This window comes from Carlito syrichta, unplaced genomic scaffold, assembly GCF_000164805.1.
Source record: "Carlito syrichta isolate Samal-C Ts95f unplaced genomic scaffold, Tarsius_syrichta-2.0.1 Scaffold303669, whole genome shotgun sequence".
Lineage (NCBI taxonomy): Eukaryota > Metazoa > Chordata > Mammalia > Primates > Tarsiidae > Carlito > Carlito syrichta.
This window is the reverse complement of record NW_007247765.1, coordinates 1,032,462-1,050,449: the sequence shown is the minus strand read 5'-3', so window position 1 is coordinate 1,050,449 and position 17,988 is coordinate 1,032,462. Positions and strand designations below refer to the sequence as shown.

Here is a 17,988-nt window from a genome sequence, read left to right as displayed (position 1 = left end):
GCTGTGACGGGTGGGACGCGGAGCTCGGCGCGGGCTCTCGGGGCGCGCAGGCCCGGTCGCGCGCCAGCATGACCCAGTCGGTGGTCGTCCAGGGTGAGCTGCACCGGGGGGCGGGGCCCCGGTCGTGGCGGCGTGGGCGGTCTCATTCCCCGCGTCATGCGAGTTCTCTGTTCTCTCTGTTCCGGGTCGCAGTCGGCCAGTGCGGAAACCAGATTGGCTGCTGCTTCTGGGACCTGGCGCTGGGGGAGCACGCCGCGGTCAACCAGGTACCCGGGAGGGCAGCCCGACACCCTGACGCCGGGCGCGGGGGTTTCAGTCTGCGCGTTGCCCTGACCGCTGGAAGTTGGACAGGGTCTCTCCGGGAAAGAATGTCGTGGTTTTCGAACACATGTCGCCATCAGATGGACAGTAAACCCGAACTCGGTGTCGACATTGTCCCATATTCTTAGGGTTTCCTCTTTATCAGCGCGAGGCAGTTAGGGTATGTGAAAAGTGCTTTGGAAATAGCTGACCCCTGCGGCCATTGTTGTCCTCAGTGTAACCAATTAGCTTTTAATGGGGTGCCAAGAAGTCAGAGAGAACTGCCATGGATGCACCTGTTCTGCAGACCCGTGGGGCATCCTGTCTCCGGCACCCCTTGCTGAACTTAGCCCGTGGGTCTCATGGCATTTGCTCTCCTCTAGAAAGAGGTTGAAAAGCTGGGTGGAAGTATTGTGTGAACATGTTTTTTCTCATCAGAGCCACATACCTAGCCATTTCAGTATTGCGGGATTATTAAAATGGAAAGACTTTGATTTGGGAAAGAGGCAAGACTTAAATGCTGTTAATACTTTTTTTTTTCTTTCTAGAAAGGAATTTATGATGAGGCCATAAGCAGCTTTTTTAGAAATGTGGATACCAGGTAAGGTGGAATTTAGCTACGGCACAGAACATGATGATCCTTTTTGTTTCAGCAAATTAGGAGAGAATTCTTCAGAGGGATATAAAAACAGTTGATAGCTGTGAAGTAGTCTGGCTTTTTTGTTGCTTTTCTCATTATTTAAAGCATATTCATTCTTATATTATTGATAGTCTCATATTTTTCAGAATAGGACAAGTTTTCCTTTAAGTATGGCTTCTTATAACTTAACTCTGAAATAAGTTTTACTGAAGGAAAGCTGAAACTTTCTCAGAGGTTATCTTGTTAATGCATCCAGTAATGACTAACTTTTGAAAGAAAAATATATTGTTTGCATATTTCCTCTAGTAGAGAATGTGCTTAAAAAGGAGACAAGCAGTTGTCAGATTGTTTTTGTTTGTTTAATAAAGAGTATATGTAAGTATCATGTAAATTTTATCTGAAAAAATAATTTGACATTTAGATTGTGTCTAATGTTAAATCACTAAGTTCATGCATTTTTAAAATACTTCGTGAAACTAACAAGTAGTCTTAAACTGAAAAATATGTACTTAATATCAGGCTTTAATATAAATCAATAGAAATTCCATTTCTATTCCAGTAAATTCACTGGCTGGGTATTTGAGTAATTGTCTTCTAGGGAGAGCATGTGTTGCTGTCATATATACACTAAACCCAAACACTGGCCAAAGACCTTGGTCTCAACATTTTTCCTAATTTCAGGGTCTCCTGCAAAATTATTCACCTCCTGGGTGAATTGAGTGCTCAGGCTTGCAAACAGAGAAACTTCACTGGCACCTTGAGAATGGGTTCGGTGTTCTCCAGTACTGTCAGGTTAACCAAAGATCAGATGATAATTTTTTGTCACCGGCACTTTGTCTTTTGTAGGAAATCTTCTTGAGAAGCTACATAAATATCAGAAGGTTGCCAGGTGACCATGGAATCAGACCAAGGGAAGTTAGGTGTATAATTTTAATGGCTAGCATCACTTATTTTTGTTACATGGGGATATCTGTCATATAGACTGGATCCCCTCTTGTTTGTGGCCTAGAATATTCTCACCTCTGACTGCTATTGGTAGACTCCAGTTTGCCTTTGTGACACTTCCTGAGGGGGCACCTCCCTTGCTGAGTTCCTGCACCTGCCTCCATCCTTCCTGACAGCCAGCCCCTTACAGTGTTACAGGGTTGAGACCCAGCCTGGAAGGGTTCCGTTCTTAATAAGGTGATTTCACATAACTCCACTCTGCTCCAAGTGTCTACACTTTAACCTGAAAGTGTTATGCTCCCATCAGTTTGGGAAGAAGGGGTATGGCATCTTGCTCTTCTTTCTGTGTGCTGTCGACACATGCAGCATCTGTTCCACACGTTAGCACAAAAACTCTTTTTCAAAAATGAGACCATATCTTTGTGGACACTTTTTTTTAATCAAAGATTATACCTGTTTAGAAGCATGATAGGAATTTGCCTATAGCAGGAGTTAGCAAACTTTTTCTGTAAAGGACCCAGTAGTAAATATTTTTGATTTTGTAAACCGTGAGGTCTGTTTCACAGCTACTTGACTCTGCCCTTGTAGCATGAATATGGGCATGGCTAGTACATACATGAATGGGTGTGGCTTTATTTGAATAAGACTTTTATTTTAGGAAAACAGGCAGCTTAGTTGGACTTGGCCTGAGAACTGTAGTTTACCAATCCTAATCTGTTGTATCATCTGTATCTAACCGGGCTTTCCTTTATATATTGTTTTCTTTTGAACTGTCTTTATTGACTCATGCTGTGTTTGGTTGTACATTTCAGTACTTTGGTAACTTATTTTCAACACAAAATTCTGACAACAGTCTCAGTGGTATATAACTGACCTATCAGTTGATTGTGTTTGGCTGCAACACAAAACCTGATTAATGGTGACATAAGCAATAAAGGTATCAACTCATGTCACAGATCTTGTAATTGAATGCCTCAAAGACCTAGATACTGGATATTGATCCACTACCCTTAGTACTGACTTTTTGTCTCATATTTGTTACTTTATGACTCCAGGAGAGAGTTAAAATTAAGTTAAAAAAATTAACTTAAAAAAAGGTTAAAAAACCTTAAGCACTCAAAACATTTTCTGTGCTTAAGTAAAAACACTGTATATTTAGCATTTTTTTTAAATGTTCAGGAGAAATAGATGTCTAGATAAACGGTAATGTCATATTCATGTTTGAGGCAGGAAGAAGGAAGAAGTTGGCACCAGCTACATCTGGTCCTTTTTAATCAGGAAAGCTTCCCAGGATACTTCCTCTTGAGTTCATTGGTTAGAACTGAGTTGCATGGCCAGCCTTAACTACAGAAAAAGCTATGAAAATAAACAACCTCATTTTTTAGCCTAAACAAGGAAGGAAGAGGTTAGGAATGGCTGTTGTGTCTTCGCCACCTGGCCTATAGGCAGTCTTATTAACGGTAGCTAACTTTATTACCTGTTAGCCCTGTTAGCCATGGAAGATCTTCTGACCTTTTCTCATTTTTTATCTTTCAGAGTGGATGGTGATGGTGGCAATATTTCCAAGGGAAAAATATGTTCTTTAAAAGCACGAGTAAGATATATATATGCTTAGATTCTTACATTACATGTTTTTAATATCACTCTAATTATCATGGCAGTAAACTTTTAATTTAACTTCTCAAACTAAAATTTACTAAGCCACATTTAATATAACTAAGCAGACATTTGTCCACCTAAAATGTTAAGGGGATAGTTTGTACTTAAAGTAAAAACACTGTGTATTTGACTTTTTTTTAATGTTTCAGGGGAAATAGATGCCTAGGCAAATGATAACAAAAGGAACCTTATTAACTCCAAGGACCTGAATTACGTGCTAATATCGTTTAAATTTTTATTTAAAAATAATGGAGTATTTATTTGCATCAGGGTTACTACCAATACAAAGCATAGAGCCAGCCACATTATAGTGAATAAATTCCACAGGCATGTAAGTTTTCCTGAACAAAACACTTGGAGTCCATAGTCCATATTTCTAGCCTTATTTATAGTCTTAATCTCATTCCAACAGCATTTCTGTGATTGTTTCTCTACAGCAAGCTACTTTTTCTGATTTTTGATCAGTAATCTTTGACCATAACAATAACAAAAGGCAGTTCAAATGCAGTAGAAGAATTGAGATGTAAAGGATCAGAGGAGGGGTTGTGGATGGAAGACTAGAGAGCAACAGTGTTGCGTCACCTGGGAACCATCTTCTGTCTGTGATCTCTGATTTTCTTGGGTTGACATCATGTGCTTATAGCTGTTGGGACAGTTGATTAGCAGAGGATACTTAATGATGTAGAGAGAGCTAGCATTCCAGTCCAAATCTTAGAGAAAAAGAGACTTTGACATGTCCTAGACCACTCCCAATTTTAGCTCTTTCCTGGCGCCGTTTCCAGCAGCAGAGTAAGCGGTAGAGGAAACACTTAGGAGAGACTGAGTCAGTGCATTGCTGTAGCCTTTGGCTTTTCATCTGAGAAGATACTCTTCCATTTTCTCCTTAGAAACTCTTGGTATTACATGGTTGTGATTGCTGAAGAGTCAGGCTTCACAAGATTACTTGGGTACCTTTGGTGTGTTCAACTTCTTAGTTGAATAGATAAGTACTCCGAATTTTATAAATCCTGTGTTACAATTAGGGCAAAGCCAGAAGGCTGTCACCAAGTGGCTCTGGAAGGAAACATAAACATCAACTCTTGGAACAGTTGTGACTCCGGACCTTAGATGCCAAAGTGAAGGGCCCAGAATATTCTTCCAAACTTTAGTTAATTTCCAAAAGACAAACAAGAGCCTGCTGTGATTGTGGAAGGGCCGGAGAATTGTGTGTGATGCTCAGTGGCAACGGCAGGGATGAATGACTCCATCAGAACTCGGGAGGTGCCTGAATGTCAGTTGGCATTCTGGCTTCCCTTGCCAGATAGCAGGTCACCTGGGGTGTGATACACATAGGCATAATCTTCCACAGATTATCTAATACGTCTACTTTAGAACAAGACCAGTATGAGCTCAATTTTTCTTCTGTAATCTTGCCCAACTTGTAGTACTACAATTTGCCCATTCAGTGATGTCTCTCTTTGGTTGGTTTAGGTGTTAAAGTCAGCATTTGAGGTCAAAACTGCATATCATCAGAAATATCCTTGAAAATCCCTACAGTTGCAAATATATAACCTTATACAGGCCAGTGTATTTAAAGTACATATATGATTGCTGTATATAAAGGGACATATTTGCAAGACAGTTCTATAGGCTATGTAATATACTACTATAATGTTTTAACTATATCCTGCAGTAAATAGCATAATTAATTACACAAATAATTGAATTCACAAAATTTAAATGCGCACAAATTGTAACTATTGTAGACAGTACTCTATAAATGTCAAACTTGATTGTCTCTCCACATGGAGTTTGGTGGTTAAGAGTTAAGATTCTGCAGCAAGCCTAGCTGGATTTGAATCTCAGCTATGCCTCTTCCTGTCTTGGTGATAATAGCCGAGTTATTTAACTTTTGTAGGCCTCAGTTTCCTTTTCTGTAGAATGGGGATAACACTGGTGCATAGGGTTGTGAGAATTAAATGGGTTGATACATATAAAGTATCTAGAACAGTGGCATGTAGTAACTGCTTAATGTTACATGGTCATAGAACTAAACCATAAACCAAGCATTTCTGTGACACTGAATCAGAGAGTTAATAGTGTACTCTAGGGTTATTTCAGAATTTTTTTCATCTTTGCTTTTTATAAACTCCTTTTTGGGGTTTTTTGTTGTCATTGTTTTTTAATTTTTGTACTTTCTTCCTCACTACTAAATATAAGAATAGAAAGTGAAGGATCACAAAGTAGGAGGAGGGGACCTATTACCCTACTGCCAGGCTGTCCCTGATTACATTTCACTATATTTTTCTTCCCATGTTAATTTTATGTTTTATATTCTCATTTCTTCTTAGCATAGACTTTCTTTCATGTCAGTTAAGTTTGTGGCAATGAAATATATTGTGAATTACCTGAGGGAAGGGACAGTGTTGTCATGTTTGACATCTGACATGCCTTCACCTTGCACATAGCAGTGAGTGTCCTTGTTTGAACTGTACAGCTTGAGGCTAAGATTCATAAAGAGCAGCATGTCTGTTTCTAGTGAGAAGATGTATGAATGCACCTGCGTGTGTTGAGAACTTTCTCTGTTTAAGGCTAACTTCTAGATTTCTGAGAATCTAGAAGTGGGGGAATTATTCCCCCACCCCTTGGCATTTTGAAGTAGGATAAAAGCATTGAGAATCTACCTTTTAATTGGAGACCACCTTTCAAGCAGGATGAAATTCCTTTTTAATTCTTATAGCAGATTCTACATAAAGAAAGATTTTAATTAAGCTTAAACTATTAAAAGAACAATGCAACTTTTAGCTCATAAATTCTTTTCAGTTACAGAGTGAATAACTCTGTGGGAAACTATAGTAATTAAATGTTATTTTTCTTTCTCAGGCTGTCTTGATTGATATGGAAGAAGGGGTAGTGAATGAAATTCTGCAGGGACCATTGAGAGATGTCTTTGATAGCAAGCAGCTCATCACTGATATTTCTGGCTCAGGAAATAATTGGTAAGAACGTGCTGAACATAAAAGTTGAATGTCATCTGAACAAACAAGTAGTCTTACTTCCATGCTGATAGGTCTACTGACATGAAAGCAGGATGTCATTTGCTACACATGGCCTCAGCCCTTGGTCTTTTCCTCAGTAAACGATGATGTTTCACAGTGGTTGGAGGCCATGCGTATTTACTCTTACTCCCACTTCTATTTTTTTAAGAAAAAGATGAAAAATTAATTTGCTGAATTCCTCTTTGTAAATTGGTTCTTGCAGAACAGTAAATAGTGACAAAATCTTTAAGTACTTTTATAAACTGTGCTCTTCATGTATCATTTGACTGTCTCCCAAGGTCCCCAGTTGGTCAGATTTAACAGAATTGATAAAGAAATGCAAACCAGACCAGTGTCCTAGCATTCAAGCTGAGCCTAGGTCTGAGTCTCTTCTTTTTAGTGGGAAAAGTTTCAGTGGTAATTATTTAAGAATTCACATTGAGATTGTTTTGCTGTTTGTCAAAAATGAAGCTCCTTATTATTTGCAAATCCTGTAAATAATATTATTTTAATAATAATATTTTAACTATTTGCAACCAGTCTCTGGGTACATTAAATGGACCGAAGTATCATTTTACTAACACATGAACATGAATCTTGTGTTCCAGGAGACTAATTGTGGGAGTACCAGTCACTTAGCATACTCACAAGCGGCACATTTTTCACTTTCCTAATACTGAGAGTGGGTGAAAATTTTAAAAATCTGAAGCTGGTTGCCACAAACTTCCATTGCTAAGCACAAGTGAAATGGTCTTTTCTAAATTTTCATCTTTTTCACAGTACAGCTGAAAGTTGCAGACATGTCCAGTATTTGCCTCAGACACCCCTCTGACTAGCATTCTGTACTTTGTATTTTTATTCCGATTATAAACCCAAAAAGGCAGCTTCCACAATGAGGTAAATGCATGTCAGCGGCAACCAGGAACAGAATTTGGAATGATGTAAATTCACATCAGTGGTCACAAATGAGTTAATAAGTGAGCCCACCTGACCACCTGCTTGGCTTTTCTCTATTTGTTGTGTAACTTTTTGTGTAACTTGAGTTGTTCCTGACTACATGTTATGGGAAAATCATTCTTTTTTTTTTTTTACTTCATCATCTACACTTGCAAATCTGGGCAGCCAGAAAGACCGCAGAGCTTTGTGAATATTCTCTACCTTGTGCCATTTTATCTAGTGACATAATGTAGTCTTTTTTTTTTCCTCATAAGAGTAGTTTAAAATTGTTTATTTTCAGTGTCTCTGTTACTTTCTTTCTTTTTTGAGGTGGAGTCTCACTTTGTCACCCAGGCTGAAGTGCAGTGGCATACTCACGGCCTCCCCAGTGTTGACCTGGTGGGCTCCAGTGATCCTTCCTCCTCAGCCTTCCAAGTAGCTGGAACTACCATGTTCGGCTAATTTTTGATTTATGATAGAGACGAGGTCTCACCAAGTTGCCCAGGCTAATAGCAAACCAGTGGGCTCCCAAAGTGCTGGGATGATAGGCCAAGCCACTGAGCCAGGCCCATATATATAATATCCACTGCAGTTCAGAGTTTACCTTAAATAAAGATGAAAAAAAAACCTATGTAACTAAAATCCTGTTTTGTTATAATTCTACCACAGGTGAAAGGTTGAGAAGGTACATTTAGAAAATTATAGTTTAATACCCATTGCTAATGAGGATATGTGAGGATTATAGATATAGAATATTAAATTTTATATCTAGTTTCTTCAGGATATTATAATGTGATTTATTTACATGAAACAACATTTTATTTAGTGCAATAAAAAATGCTTTTTCAAATTTTCTTATAATCTTTTTATTCACATCAGAAATAATAAAATCAAAAAGTAATAACTGTAAGGGTTTTTAAAATCTGATTTTTTATTTTCAGGGCTGTGGGTCACAAAGTTTTTGGCAGACTTTACCAAGACCAAATCTTAGAGAAACTCAGAAAGTCGGCAGAGCACTGCGATTGCTTGCAGTGTTTCTTTGTAATACATTCCATGGGAGGAGGTAAAGTTATTCACTCATTGCCAGTGGAAATTCATTTTTGGTTGATAAAGATAGAACTGTTCAGGGCGTGTATGTTTTTGAGTATATACAACAGCACTTCATCTTAAAAATTTGTGTCACTATTAATAATTTTTAAAAATGTAAGCCCCTCTTAAGAATCAATAGAACTATACTGGAAATTTTTCTTTTCTTGTACCTTTAGTTTCTTTTACAAAATTTTTAGCCACAGTTTAGGACATGTGAACTTTTGAAGAATGCTTACTTTCTCCTCAGAGTGTGCTTATACAGTCCTATTTCGTAACTGGAGCTAAGCATTTCTGGCACGTTCATATGTGTGCTTGCCAAGGGATTTCAGTACCTTTTCTTTAACTGTCTTCAAATCTTTTCTTGTCTCCAGTAAGAGAAAAAAGAGCAATCGAAATTTTCAGTCAATTTCTTTAAGTTGTTTAAAAGACTTGAACTAGAAATATGTGATCTGCATTGCTTACTTTGAACCCCAGGGAAGCCTGTACTTTAGAACTAAAGTATTTTGCTCCCCTTTCCATGAAATAGATAGGGTTAGCAAATTTTAAAAGAAAAAAATTGTCACGCTTTTGTTTCTTCAAACTGAGATTAAGATTTTATACTCAGCAGGTTATTTACAGTTGATTTTTATACATACCTATTATTCACTGACATAGCATTTTAAAATTAAAGTTATAATTGCTATGTAACCAGGCCTTTAGAAGACCATTGTAATCATTGCATTAGGAAACAATTTGTCTTTATACTAGTATAATTAACCTGCAAATTTGAGTTAAGTTTTCAGTAATCCAAGAAAACTTGATTTAAAGTTTGTTAAAAATTGATTTATAGATCATTGTGGTTCCTTTTAAAAAATTTTGTCTGTTACTCAACATCTCAGAAGAATATACTTATAATTCACTGAAAATGGCAAAAATAATTTAAATATTTTGGGAGGTAAAGTTTTTCTTTCCCACATTTAATTCCTAGTCCTTCTTCTAACAGGTATTCCAGTTTGCAGGGTCTTTTTATGCCTATCCAGGTATTTACTATGCTTATAAAATGTGTATGTACATTTTCACTAAGTATTATCTGCAATACATATTATTCTGTCGTTTTTCACTTTATATCTTGAACATCTTTTCATATCTGTTCTCACTCATAGAATCAAATATATAATATATGTATAATATTTAATATATTTTAAAAATATATATAATACATAATAATTTTAAGTTGATTTCTTACTGATATTTATGGTGTTTAGTTATTACATACAGTCCCCAGTGAAAATCTGATGCCTGTATCTCTGCATTTGTGCTACTATGGTTATTGGCAGTATTCCTAGAAAGGAAGATGGAACCAAAGAATACAGACATTTTAAAATTTGATTGACATTACTAATATACCTACAACATTGTATCAATGCATATTATTAGCAACAGTGTATAATCATTTCCATTTCCCTACACTGTCACCAACACTGCATACTAGAAATGTCAGTCTGTCTAAAATGACCAAAATCACATCTGATTTTAATTTGCATTTCTTTAATTAGAAAAAAAGTTGAACATCTTCACTTCTGTTCTCCATTTCTATTTTTTATTATGAGTTACATATTTCTATCCTTTCCCCATCTTTCATTTGCATGATTTCTGGCTTTTTTGGTTGTTGATTTGTGAAAACTCTTTCTTAAAGAAATTTAGTTTTTAAAGAAATTTCTTTGTTAAAGAAATTTGTAAGCTGGGCTCAGTGGCTCAGCCTGTAATCCCACACCTTGGGAGGCCAAGGTGAGTGGATTGCCTGAGCCCGCGGGCTCGAGACCCACCTGGGCAACTTGGCGAGACCTCATCTCTACAATAAATTAAAAAAAAAAATTAGCCGGGCATGGTAGTGCACGCCTCTAGTTCCAGCTACTTGGAAGGCTGAGGCGGAAGGATCACCGGAGCCCAGCAGGTCGAGGCTGCAGTGGCTAGGAGCGGCCACTGCACTCCAGTTTGGGCGACAGAGTGAGACTCCAACTCAAAAAAAAAAAAAAAAGTAGAAATTTGTTCTTGTGGCATCATATAACTTAAATATGAAAAAATAGTGAAATATAGTAAGCCCTCCCACACTCATGTCAGAGTCAGAAATGGAATTCAGGACTGTAAACCTCACCACTCATGTTGCCTTCGTTCCTTAATCTGAAACTAGATATGTTAATATGTATAATCACATGAAATGAAAATTATTTCTACAAATAAAAAATTTCAGGTTCCTCACAGTTCTGAATCATTTATGGTTTTTTTGTTTTTGTTTTTTTAATTTAAATCTCCAGGAACAGGATCTGGACTTGGTACATTTCTTTTAAAGATGCTTGAAGATGAATTCCCAGAAGTATACAGATTTGTGACTTCCATTTATCCTTCCCATGAGGATGATGTCATAACCTCACCTTATAATAGCATCTTGGCAATGAAGGAACTTAATGAGCATGCAGACTGTGTGCTGCCAATTGACAATCAAGTAAGAAATTACATCAGAACTTATGGACAATTTTTATATATAATCAGTCCTGTGTTATCCTTGTGTGTTTATTTGAAACATTGTCTTCACTTTTTAGTGTTCTTATCTCAGAGAAAACCTAAGTTCAAATTGTTTCTCTTTCTTTCCTGGTAGAATGTCACTTTTCTTGGTATGTCCATTTTCCTAAGTAACTTCTCTCCCAATATTTTCCCCCAAAAGTCTTTATTTGACATCATCAGCAAAATTGACCTCATGGTGAATTCTGGAAAGTTGGGTACAACTGTGAAGCCAAAGAGTCTGGTTACTTCAAGTGCCGGGGCTTTAAAAAAACGGTGTAAGAAGCCCTTTGATGCAATGAACAACATTGTGGCAAATTTGCTGCTCAACCTAACAAGGTATTCTATCCAAGGAGAGTTGAGAAACTTACCTGTGCTTTTGACGAGGTTATGAGTTTTTGTAGTAGCATTTTTTATTCTCAGTTGTAGGAGCTTTTTGTTTATATTTTATTTTGTCTTATATTTTCATCTCTTGAAGTAATAGAATAGAATTTTAATTTCTGTGACTTCAGTGCAGCATTTCCCCAAGTACAGTCCATGGAAGATTAGTAGGTGTTGTATGATAGAAAAGGTTTTGTGTTGTCACCCTTGTGTAACACTTGGTTAGGCAAAAGTAAGCATATTTTTTTGCTGTAGATTGTCTTCATCTTTTTAACCAGCTGGTTTAAATCTGTATCTCCTCATGAGCTGGTCCAAAGATTTTTGTGACTTTCTGGTGTCAGAGATTACTTTGAGACTATATTCCAGACTATAGAGTGGATAAAGCAGACTCTGCAGAATTCAGCATTTTCTAGAATAATTAAACAAGTATTGACCTATATGTGTTTAACCCAAATACCTAGTCTGTTTTAAAAAAGATACTTTTGCGCGAGGAGAGCAAAAAAAAAAAAAAATATATGCGTAGTGAGCAACTGTAACAGTATGCTGGTTGCCCTATATATCATCCAGAAATAAGAGTTGCTGTAGATGTTGCATGGTGTTGTATGTGTATATGTGATTGTTTCTGATACTATATTTCACAAATACAGAAAAGCATATATTCTTCACTGAAGAACAGTGTACAAAAGAATTTTGAGAAACTGCCTGCTGAATCAGTCAGGCTGTGCTCAAAATGTGTGCTTTTAAAGTTTTTGCTTTTCTCATCATCATTTTAATGTTAACTTTTTAGCTCTGCAAGATTTGAAGGGTCCCTAAATATGGACCTTAATGAAATCAGCATGAACTTAGTTCCTTTTCCTCAACTTCATTATCTTGTGTCAAGCCTGACACCTCTTTATACACTGGCAGATGTTAGCATTCCTCCTCGAAGGTAAGATGTAACTTTATTTCAATTTTTTGAGGACTTGAATTACTGTTTAAAAATTTTTGTAGGAGCCGGGCTCGGTGGCTCAGCCTGTAATCCCGCGCCTTTGGGAGGCTGAGGTGAGTGGATTGCCTGAGCCCGCGGGTTCGAGACCCGCCTGGGCAACTTGGCGAGATCTCATCTCTACAATAAATCAAAAATGAGCCCAGCATGGTAGCGCGCGCCTGTTGTTCCAGCTACTTGGAAGGCTGAGGCAGAAGGATCGCTGGACCTCAGCAGGTCGAGGCTGCGGTGGCCGGGAGCGGCCACTGCACTCCAGTCTGGGCGGCAGAGTGAGACTCCTACTCAAAAAAAAAAAACATTTGTAGGAAAAATGCTTTCAATAACTAGTTATTTTTTGTATTGTTTTATTTGTGATAAGTATATAAAATACTCATTGATGACAGCTATTTTTTCATTAGATGAATGCTTCTTTATTTAGAATTGTTTTAAAATATTAGTGTTAATCTTTTAAAAATTAAATATAGTGATTAAATTTATAGGTTTATGAAACATGCTTTGGAGTTTGATTCCTTATTCTGACACTTACTTAGCTACAGGACCTTGCGCAGGTGACTTAACCTTTTCGTCTTAGTTTTTCTCATCTGTAAAAATGAAAGATAGCCGGGCTCAGTGGCTTAGCCTATAATCCCGCACCTTTGGGAGGCTGAGGTGAGTGGATTGCCTGAGCCCATGGGTTCAAGACCCGCCTGGGCAGCGAGACCTCATCTCTACAATAAATCAAAAAATCAGCCAGGCATGGTAGCACATGTCTGTAGTTCCGGCTACGTGGAAGGCTGAGGTGGAAGGATCGCCGGAGCCCAGCAGGTCAAGGCTACAGTGGCCGGGAGCGGCCACTGCGCTCCAGTCTGGGCAACCGAGTGAGACTCCAACTCAAAAAAAAAAATGAAAGCGGACCTACCTCATATGCTTATATTGGGTAGATTAATAAGATTTGTTTTAACAGTACTATGTTAAAACAACAAGGATAAATGATTGTTTTCAAATGCTGATATGACAGTCTTTGAAATATCAACAGTAGAGTGATCATTACGTATCCACAGGAGTCAGCCATGCATATTAGATTTTAGTATATTTAAATCAAACATGTACCTTTAATGTAGACACATGTACATAAATTGGTGCTAAGCTGTTCATTGTACACTAGTGGTAATTCAGACATTTTTATATTACAAAGTCTTGAAAAATAAAGACATGGAATTTCTAATTATGTTCAGAATAAAAGAGAAAAAAATGTTTTGGTCTTTAACCTGAACATTTTAAAGTCAGTTTTTGAATGTCTTGTTACCCTACTTGGTACATTTTGTTTAAAATAATATGTGTTAACATTTTTTATTTTGATTACTATTTGTGGTAAAGGTTTGTTTTTAACTAAAATGTGTTCCGAAAATCTATAGAGAATTTTAAAATTTTTAGGCTCAGTTTATCACAGTGTTCTTTGTGGAGCTTGCGGGGAGGTTATTGGTTTGTTTACTTATACTCTACTGTTGATATTTCAAAGGCTGCCATGTCAGCATTTGAAAACAGTCATTTATCCTTGTTGTTTTAACATTGTACTGTTAAAAGGCACAGTTTCAAGACTCTCTTCAATTTCTTATAATTAGTTTCAAATAAGTGAGAATGGTTTTGGTTTTAGACTTTGTTAATGAATGTCAGTTCTGTATCTAGTCCATTTTTGTCCAAAGAAAATCAGTAATAAACACACAAATAAAAGTAAGTATCCCAATAATTATAAAAAGTTCTTACATGTTTTTGTATTTTACGAGACAAGAAGATAATTCAAAAGTGAGTTTGCTTGTTGTGTAGTGGTTCTTAATCTTTTCAGGGTTTCCATCTCTAATGATATATCTATACCTTGACCTCATAAAAATGCCCTAAAGCACCTCACACTACATAATAACATAATAACAGAGAATTCATGAACTCCCAAAGGTCACCTGTCCCTCAGGGAGTCCTTCTAGCCTTCCTTCTGTAGGATAATCAGTATAGAATATGAGCTCATTTAGGCCAGGAAATTTTTACTTTGTTCACTGCTAGGTCTCTTGCACTTAGAGTAGTGCCTGGCACATGTTGATATTTAGTAAATAGCTGATAACTAGGCCCCACAGATTTCCGTAGCTCTTTGCAGACATTCTGCAGATTCAGCACATAAAACTCTAACTGAGATTATCTAAGGAACCTAGTCATATTTTTATTAAGGTAAATGGGAATTAAGAATCAATGTGGGGCCATATTAAGGAACTAGGAGTCTGCATTGTTAGATGTAAACATCAGTTACCTTTATTTGCCTCTCTCTAACTGAAGGGCAAAAGACAACATTTGACTTGTCTTTTATTCTTCAGTTAAAATACTTGTTACAGGTCTCCCCTTTTAGGAACACTATTGCAGTGTTTGATCTTTTTTAGGAGAACTTCACATTGTCCTTTGCTAGTTTCCTCATTGTTCTTAACTAATTTATGATATATCTTACAAAGTCTTCATGTTGTAGGCTTTTACTTAGTTTTGCTAGTTCAGATACTATGAAGTAGATAAACACACTGAACTAAATTATTTAGAATATATAATCTAACATTTAGAATATATGTAATGTATTCTGATGTTATATTAGTATAATATTTAGTGTGAACTTTATTTACCTGTAGATCAGCAGTCCCCAACCTTTTTGGCATCAGAGACCCGTTTCGTGGAAGACAGTTCTTCCATGAAGAGGGCGAGAGGGAGCTCATCAATCATCAGGCATTAGATTCTCATAAGGTGCGCACAGCCTATATCCCTTGCACGTGCACTTCACAATAGGGTTTGCACTCTTATGAAAATCTAATACTGCTGCTGATCTGACAGAAGGCAGAGCTCTGCTCACCAACTGCTCACCTCTTATTGTGTGGCCTAGTTCCTATCAGGTCACAGACCAATAACTGGTCTGCAGTTCAAGGGTTGGGGACCTCTGCTATAGATGACTGTCTTTTTATCTTATACATGGAAGAAAGAAGTAATATTTTGTTAAACAGTGACTCTTTTTATTGTTCTAGATTGGATCAGATGTTTTCAGATGCCTTTAGTAAAGATCACCAGCTAATTCAGGCAGACCCCAAACATAGTCTCTATCTCGCGTGTGCCCTCATGGTTAGAGGAAATGTACAGATTTCAGATCTTCGCAGAAATATTGAAAGGTTTGGTTTATATTTTTCAAGATAATTTATATGTAGCATAGTAGCTAACACTGCCTCTTTTCAAATCCTAGCAGGTCACTTAATAAAGCATGACCTTAGCCCACTGGTGCCTTATTTTCTTCAAGTGTAAAATAAGTGTTAAATAGGACAAAGTTGTTACTTTAGGAGTATTAAATGATATATAAGATGTTCTATTTTATGAAAGTGTACAGAAAATTGAAGCTGATAATGTAATTTTTATTACCACCACCACTACTGCTGCTACACTGCCTCTAAGCTTATGTTTTGCTATTTACTGGCAGTCTATTTTAAAGAAAACTGCTCTGTTGAATTACCAAGTAAGGAAAATTATAATACCGTCCTGTCTTATTTCCAGGTTTCTCATCTTAAGGAATGGGCATCTAGCTTTTTGAATCACTATATCAACCAATTTAATGTCCTAGTTCACTGTTAAACTATACCATGTTACTGCTAGTAGTAAAAAGCAGATAACTTCCATTACAAACTAAGCAATTGGAATGATACCGTCAGTAATGTCCTTGTTTAACAGTGTGAGTTACTGTAATGTGGCAGACATGTTTAGTACCTTAGTTCTTACCTTTGATTTTTTTTATCTCAGATTAAAGCCGTCTCTACAGTTTGTCTCCTGGAACCAAGAAGGTTGGAAGACCAGCCTGTGCTCAGTACCTCCTGTGGGCCATTCCCATTCACTATTAGCTTTAGCAAACAACACATGTGTAAAGCCCGCCTTCATGGACCTGAGAGAGCGGTTCATGAGGCTCTACAAAAAGAAGGTGATTGTCATACACCTTGTAACTGTGTGTGCTCATTTTGGCTATTTACAATGTATTCTTAAGTATTACAACTATTACAAACTGGGTGATCTTGTCTACTATTGTCATACTGATTACAACTGAAGAAGAGAGGCTTACTTGTGCTATTTTAACTCTAAATGAGAAATTTCTGAGTTTATAGGATTTAGCCAAAATGTATATTAAATTTGACACGAGTTCTCTTTCCATTGTAGAGCTGAATGAAGTATACTTTTAATAAAGAATATTTACTATATAGGATAGTTGAGTATATTAAAATTCCTGAAATGGTAAATGTTATTTCATTTATAGGCTCACCTGCATCACTATCTACAAGTTGAAGGGATGGAAGAAAGCTCTTTTTCAGAAGCTGTGTCATCTTTGTCAGCACTCATACAGGAATATAGCCAGCTGGATGCCACCAGAAGCTTGCCTATGCCAGATTTTCCTAGACTAAGCATAGCTGTGTAGAAAAGAAACACAATATGCAGCTTTCACCTTTCTTCGTTTCTTGTTTTTTGTCACCTTTCTGTTTCTGAATTTTTGTGATTGAGAAAACTTAGTTTATTTTTCATATTATCGAGTACTGTTGTCTAAGAGTGGTAACTCTTTAATCACAATTTTTTGATCATGCCAATGTGTGACATTACTGAAGTCCTAGTGCCTTAACTTCAAACACTTGTCTTCAGAAAGTCCTCTTTTCTAAAATGAAAGAATGGAGTTCTTCAGTATTTTGCTTTATTTATAGCCTCATTTTTAGGCATTTATTTATACACTGGAAAACGTGTCTTCAATAACAACTTTGTACAGATATGTCTATTTATATTTTGAGATTCTGTTTACATTATCCTGGTTCCTTAAAAGTAGGTTCTGGGAGTAAAAGAACACGGTATAAATATTTCCATATAACTGCACTAACTTTCGGGGGTGGGTTTTATTACAGCTACTGAGGTTTTGTTTGTTCTTTTGGTAACAACTTGTTTGTATTCAAAAGAATCACAATTTATACATTAACATGTATTTGTATTAAATTTTTCTTGTCAAACCAGTTGGTATCATAATAAACGTCTTTATTTTATTTTTATACAGTGCTGGCTGTTAATCATGTTTTGCATGTCATGTTTACACAAGTGAGCAGAATGTCACTAAGCTTGATATCTTCTTCTAAATTTTGCTGTAAATAACTGTTATTGTCCCAGATACAATAATCTCCAGTTTTAGTCTTAACATTAATTCATTTTTAATCACAACTTATATTTCAGATCCATAGGTTAATTTTAAGTTTTATTTTTAAGTTTGTTTTCTTTGCGTAGTAATGCTACTGTTCTTGATCTTTATCTTCGAAATTTAATTTTTTCTACAGTATTTGATGCAAACACTTTTAGATTCCACTTGTTAACAGTGGCCAGAGAAGTTCCATTTTCTTCTTTCCAAAAGAAATCTTAACCGATATTCAGGATAGGGCAATGAAAATTATAAATAGATTTACAGCTTAATCTTATTTTTTTTTTTTTTTTTT

The 17,988-nt window shown here is 36.6% G+C and overlaps 1 protein-coding gene across 1 annotated transcript; it reads left to right on the top strand.

Annotated features, from left to right (window-relative positions):
• Nucleotides 1-46: 46 nt before the first annotated feature.
• TUBE1 (tubulin epsilon 1) lies at nucleotides 47-17,680 on the top strand. The gene is made up of 12 exons (XM_008058995.2): nucleotides 47-93; nucleotides 193-266; nucleotides 849-901; nucleotides 3,422-3,479; nucleotides 6,407-6,522; nucleotides 8,439-8,560; nucleotides 10,881-11,068; nucleotides 11,288-11,463; nucleotides 12,293-12,433; nucleotides 15,517-15,657; nucleotides 16,277-16,451; nucleotides 16,782-17,680. Exons 1-12 carry the CDS (start codon nucleotides 69-71, stop codon nucleotides 16,938-16,940), a joined length of 1,428 nt encoding a protein of 475 aa, XP_008057186.1. The 5' UTR covers nucleotides 47-68; the 3' UTR covers nucleotides 16,941-17,680.
• Nucleotides 17,681-17,988: the final 308 nt, after the last annotated feature.

Coding starts and splice junctions, on each gene's coding strand:
- TUBE1 (XM_008058995.2), top strand. CDS start 69: ATGACCCAGTCGGTGGTCGTCCAGG. Junction 3,480..6,406: donor TATGTTCTTTAAAAGCACGA/GTAAGATATATA, acceptor TTTCTTTCTCAG/GCTGTCTTGATTGATATGGA. Junction 12,434..15,516: donor GTTAGCATTCCTCCTCGAAG/GTAAGATGTAAC, acceptor TTATTGTTCTAG/ATTGGATCAGATGTTTTCAG.